General features: G+C 48.8%; 1 protein-coding gene across 1 annotated transcript; it reads right to left on the reverse strand.

The window, feature by feature from the left end:
- Nucleotides 1-543: 543 nt before the first annotated feature.
- Nucleotides 544-4370, reverse strand: PtA15_5A78 (uncharacterized protein; the record flags this gene model as incomplete). Its single annotated transcript, XM_053169588.1, has 4 exons — nucleotides 544-595; nucleotides 3586-3982; nucleotides 4039-4045; nucleotides 4128-4370. 4 exons carry the CDS (start codon nucleotides 4368-4370, stop codon nucleotides 544-546), a joined length of 699 nt encoding a protein of 232 aa, XP_053020063.1.
- Nucleotides 4371-5397: the final 1027 nt, after the last annotated feature.

Below are 5397 nucleotides of genomic sequence, written 5' to 3' on the forward strand. Positions count from 1 at the left end.
GGTGTCGTCCTTTATCGATTGGTTGAGCTCAACACCGGAGTTCTCAATCTTGAGGCCGTGCCTCTGGATTTTATTCAACTCGCTAAAAGTCATACCGGAGAATATCTAGCCGACACCGTCCGAGCAGTTGTTGAGAAGTTTGGCATTCAGGACAAGGTGGGTCTTTCGTTTACTTTCTGATATGTTAAACACTGAAGATTGTTCATTATTTATTCCAGATTTGTGGCATTGTCACTGACAATGCCTCCAACAACGCGGCAATGGTTTCCGAGATGAAAAACTTCAAGTGGGCTCGTTTTAAGGGCGATCAGCATTGGATTAGGTGCTATGCACACATCCTCAACCTGATTGCCCAGTCGATCTTGCGACCATTCGGCACTGTTAATAAAAAACGATCAACTGCAACTGAAACTGAAGATGATGACGAATCTTCAGCCTCATCAGATGATTCCGACTTGGAAGATGCTGAGGATCAGATCCGCAGGTGAGTCATAGATATGATCTACCCTCGTTGGATCATCAATTAATCCACAAAATGTTGGCCTAGATATGAGAACGATGTGTGCGATGTTTCCCCTGATGGAGATGACCAAGACTTTACGGACAGATATGATGCTGAAGGTTCAGATGACCTCCAGCCAGAGCTCAGCCTTCAAGACATTCACGACTTGAGTGACGAGGACGAAGATGCCGATCTGTACACTTCGTCATCATGCAAAAAAACCCTGGCAAAGGTGAGTAATTTGACCTTGACGACCATCAAACTGGTTTGTCTCTTGATCTGATCTTTCTTTTGGTGTCTCAAGTTTCGCGCGGTCGCTTGCAAACTCCGCAAATCCCCGAACTCGAAGATGGAGTTTGTCGAGCTCTGCAGAGAGATGGAATGTGCAAAGCCCCATAGCATTGTGCAAGACGTTCGCACAAGGTGGAACTCAACATATATGCAGTTGGTGAGCATTGTCAGATGTGAGAAAGCTATGTAGGTTTCTTCTCCTCCGATCATCCAAATTCTCAACACTGAACGTGCGGTTTGCGGCAGTCTTGCTTGGCAAAAAGACAAGAAATACGGCTTGGATCGAAAATACCACATCAACTCCGTCGATATTCAGCTAGCAAAGCACTTGGTGTCAATACTCCAGGTGTTCTATGAACAAACACTTCAAGTATCCACACCTGGATCGGCCCGATTAACCCATATCATTGTTTTCATTGACGAGGTTACTGACCTCCTTTCCAGTGCCATCAAAGGCTGCGACAACAATTACCCGCCTGCACTCAGAAATGCTTGCCGAGTTGGCCTGCAGCTGACCAACAAATACTATACACTAACTGACTGTTCTCCCTTGTTTAGAATCGCCATGGGTAAGCTTACAAGGAATCCTTTTCTAACTTTTCTTAATTCATGACAACTAACTGTATTTCATGGGTTAGTCCTTCACCCATCTTTCAAAGATGAGTACTTCAAGATCGCGGCATGGGAGGACGAATGGATCACCGAAGCTCTTAGACTCACCCGAGATATGTTCAACAGTTATTACAAGCCTCCGCCAAATGTACCATCGGCTCACCCACCCAAAGGAACAAAGGTGTGATTTAATTTGTTTATTTTTAAACCTTTGTGTGGCCTCACTAACCAAATTTCCTTCCAGCCAAAGACTGGAAACATCGCTCAGTTGGGGGCTGCGCTGGCGGCCCGAGGCCAATCTACAAACGATCCGCTTGATTCCTGGCTAGCTTCGGGTCTTATTTTGGACGACGGATCTCCAATTGACGCGCTGGAGTGGTTGATACAGCAGAAACGTGCCGGTAATACACACGGTGGCCTTCTTCAAATGGCCCTCGATGTCTTAAGCTGCCCAGGTGATTTATTTCTCTCACTTTACTAAGGAACAATCATTGGAATGCTGACATGCCTTGTTGATCTAGCCGCTTCAGTGGATGTGGAGCGTGCTTTTTCTTTTGGCCGCAATTATGTATTGCAAAAACGACACCGTCTCAACTCAATCTCCCTCAGTAGGGGTATGTCCGTGGCATTCTATTCAAAAAACAACTTGATCGAGCCTGGTCTCATCAAGAAATGGAAGGAGGGGGTTAAGGAAGAGAAAAAAAGAAAAAGAAATTAAACTGTGAGCGGTGGCAATGAGGTGGAAGTCTTATTTCACCTCCTTTTTTTTCTTATCATGTTTTCAAGAATATATATACAGTACAAAACAAAGGTAAATGGTAGTATCTACAACATAAATAGTCTGCAATGGTCTCCAATAGTTATACATGAAAATTAAATGTTTTGGATCAAAAAAAGCAAAAAAGTACCCGCGGTACCCGCGAAAAGTACCGCCGGTACCCGCCCACGGGTGCCGTGTACGGGTACGGGTGTCTAAAATCTGAGAAAAACAGTGCAGGTACCCGGACACGCCCCGGGTACCCGGGTCCACATGGCGATCTTTAGAGCCTATCATGTGTATTCCCCAAGAGGTTGGAAAATTGCATGTATCGGGACAAGTCTGGGGATTTACACCCTCTGGGAACATGGTTGTGAGCAGACAGGATGTGAAACTAACGGATGTGGATGCTCAGAGGTGTTTTTACAGTATGCCCTTTACATTCTCAGACTTTACGTGCTGTGGTTTTGAGGCAAGTCACTGTAAAATTACATTTGGGGGGGAATTTCACAACTTTTACATGGGGAGGGCTTTACATGCTTGTGTCACTGTAAAGCAGTACCATGTAAAATTCTCCCACCCCATTATAAACAGTTATCAAAGTTTTATTGTAATATATTCCAAACTTGATTCAAATCAAAATCTCTTAACTTTCTGTGGCAAATACAGGCCCAAATATGTTTCAAAAAAGCCTCAATAATTATTTACAATTATAAACCTGCGGGCCACACAACAGGAATTCCAAATTCCTGGCCAACACCGCCTGTTCCGCCCCCCCCCCCCCCGCCCGTGGAGCGTACATTTGGGCAGTTGAAGAACCGCTTCCGTATCCTCCTGACGGCTGAGGCTGCACGGCCGATACGCGCGCGGTCAAACACTTTTGTGTGTACACCGCGGGGCGGTTGAGTCGCCCCAGAAACCATCAGTGGGGCGCCCCCGTGACCCAGCCATCAGGCGGCAACCCTGGGTCTACCCTAGGAACACCGCCCCACAGGCGCCCCCAAAGACGACCTCGGGACCGTCAGGGAGGTCCCAGGGGCCTCCCAAGTGGGTCGCCCCAAGGTCGCCGCACTCCAAAAGGGCGGCCTTGGGTCGCCACTCCGGTTCGGCCATGGGATGCCTCTGTCCCATGGTCGACCCGTTGGGGGTCGCATAAATGGCGATTTGAGGGGCGGCGAAATCGCGCGACAGGGTGCTACCCGTGTTGACAAGCCTTGTCGGCTGCGCGGCTGCAAAGGGCCGGCCCAATGGTCGGCCATAATCCGTATAACCAACAGGCAAGCTGGACGACGGGACGGAACTGGGGAACAACAGGCCCCTGGGCAATGCCAGGGGGGGAATGCCCTTTGGAGTTGGGAAAAGGGGGGGGGGGGCTCTGGGGATCGAGCGGCAGACAATGCTTGGGAGCAGCCATTGAACGTACACAACCTTCTCAATGAACGGTCGACTGGCAAGGGCGTCCAGGAGGGGCTCTTGACAGCGAGTCAAGAGCGAGGTGGCCATGGTGATGTTTTCAAGTACCGGACAGCTGCGGATGATCTCGCAGATCAGAGAGCCGCCGCCCCTTCCCATCGAACACGGACCAATGAATTTGAACTGAAGCGAGCGAACCTGGTGAGCAAGGCTGGCCGGCGGATGTTGGTCGTCTATCGGAGATGATAAAGCGTTCTGAGTGAGGGATGGGCTAGTGAGTGTCTGGCAGAATAGATGGGCCTGCCACTGATTGAGTAAGGTGACATGTGTGAAGAGCGCCTGCTGGGCACATTTTCCAAAGGTGCGGTTGACCAAGCAGAGTGGTAGTAGTGGATTGGATGGCAGAGCTGCGCGCGAGACGGTTATGTCAGATTCTTGAGTAGGAAAGAAGATGGCTGCTCACCCTCTGGCTAGGAGGTCTCAAGCTCCTGTGTGTGCATCAGTATGCTTCCCCCTCGAGATTTTGATTTTTGGAGGAGAGACAAAGCTTACGGTAGTAGCTCTGGGCGTCATGTAGGTAGGACTAGGCAGCGTGAAGGTAGAGTGATATTTCTGTTTGGATTCCAGGTTAGCTCTTGCCTTGAGACGGATATCCTGGCTTCCCTCACCGGATTCGCAGATGGGGCAATACTCGAGGCAGCGATGTGGGTGGTGTTGGTCGGCCTGGTGGAGGTGGACGACTTGCTCGAGTATTTTCTCGAGAAGTTCGGCTGGCAGGTCGGTCAACAACACCATTGTTTGTTTCCTTTGATGCTGGGCGGATGCTGACTTAACTAAGCCTCCCGGGACTGGGGGTGCGGAGCACCCCGATGCAAAGCATCTCCCATTCCCAATGGGAGGCTTATGAGTTATCGGCTTTTTTTGGCATGAGAGCTTCAGGAAATTTGTGGCTTTTGGCCAACTTTTTGAATCAAATTTACATTAGGGGGCTTCAAAATTGATCCAGGAAGCGTTCCAGGTCCAAACTCCAGGAAAGCCAAAACACAGCCAAAAAATAATTCCTGGAGGTTCTACATTTATGGTCCTCAAAGTTGAATTTCATGCATGTATAAATGCATAAATCATAAATTCATAAAACTTTGTTTGCAGGGGATCTCACCAATCTGCTTAAGTAATCTTTGGCTTTCCCAGCCAAAGAATTTTTATGAATTTATGATTTACGCATTTATGCATGCATGAATTCCAACTTTGAGGACCATAATTGAGACCCCCAGAAAGAGGAACTTCCTGCATTTTAACCCAGAAGAACAAGACCTGGAAATGATTATCAGTTTTAACATGTTTTGTCCCATGCCTTTGGGGTCCCCAAAGGACCAGCTCCTTCCCCCCACGCAACCACAAGTTGATCGGACTTTCTTGCACATTTTTTTTTTTTTCATCAGCAGTTTCAAATTAGCTCAAACTGCAACAATTCCGACTGCTCTAATTGCTGTCGACTGGGAGGGACTTTCCCTGTTGACAGCCATATAAGGCAGTTGACCGGGAGAAGTCCCTCCCGGATGACTGCCTGATATGGCTGTTGGCCGGGAGGGACTCCTCCCGGTCAACTCTTGTGTGTATGTGGTTGTTGACCGGGAGGTACTGCTCCCGGTTGACTGCCTTATATGGCTGTCAACCCTGAGGTACTGCTCCCGGTCGACTGCCTTATATGGCTGTTGACTGGGAGGTACTGTACTACTGCTCCAGTCCCTCCCGGATGACTGCTCAATATGGCTGTCAACCGGGAGGGACTCCTCCCGGTTCCTCCCATTCAGCTCTTGTA

This window comes from Puccinia triticina, chromosome 5A, assembly GCF_026914185.1.
Source record: "Puccinia triticina chromosome 5A, complete sequence".
Classification (NCBI taxonomy): Eukaryota; Fungi; Basidiomycota; class Pucciniomycetes; order Pucciniales; family Pucciniaceae; genus Puccinia; species Puccinia triticina.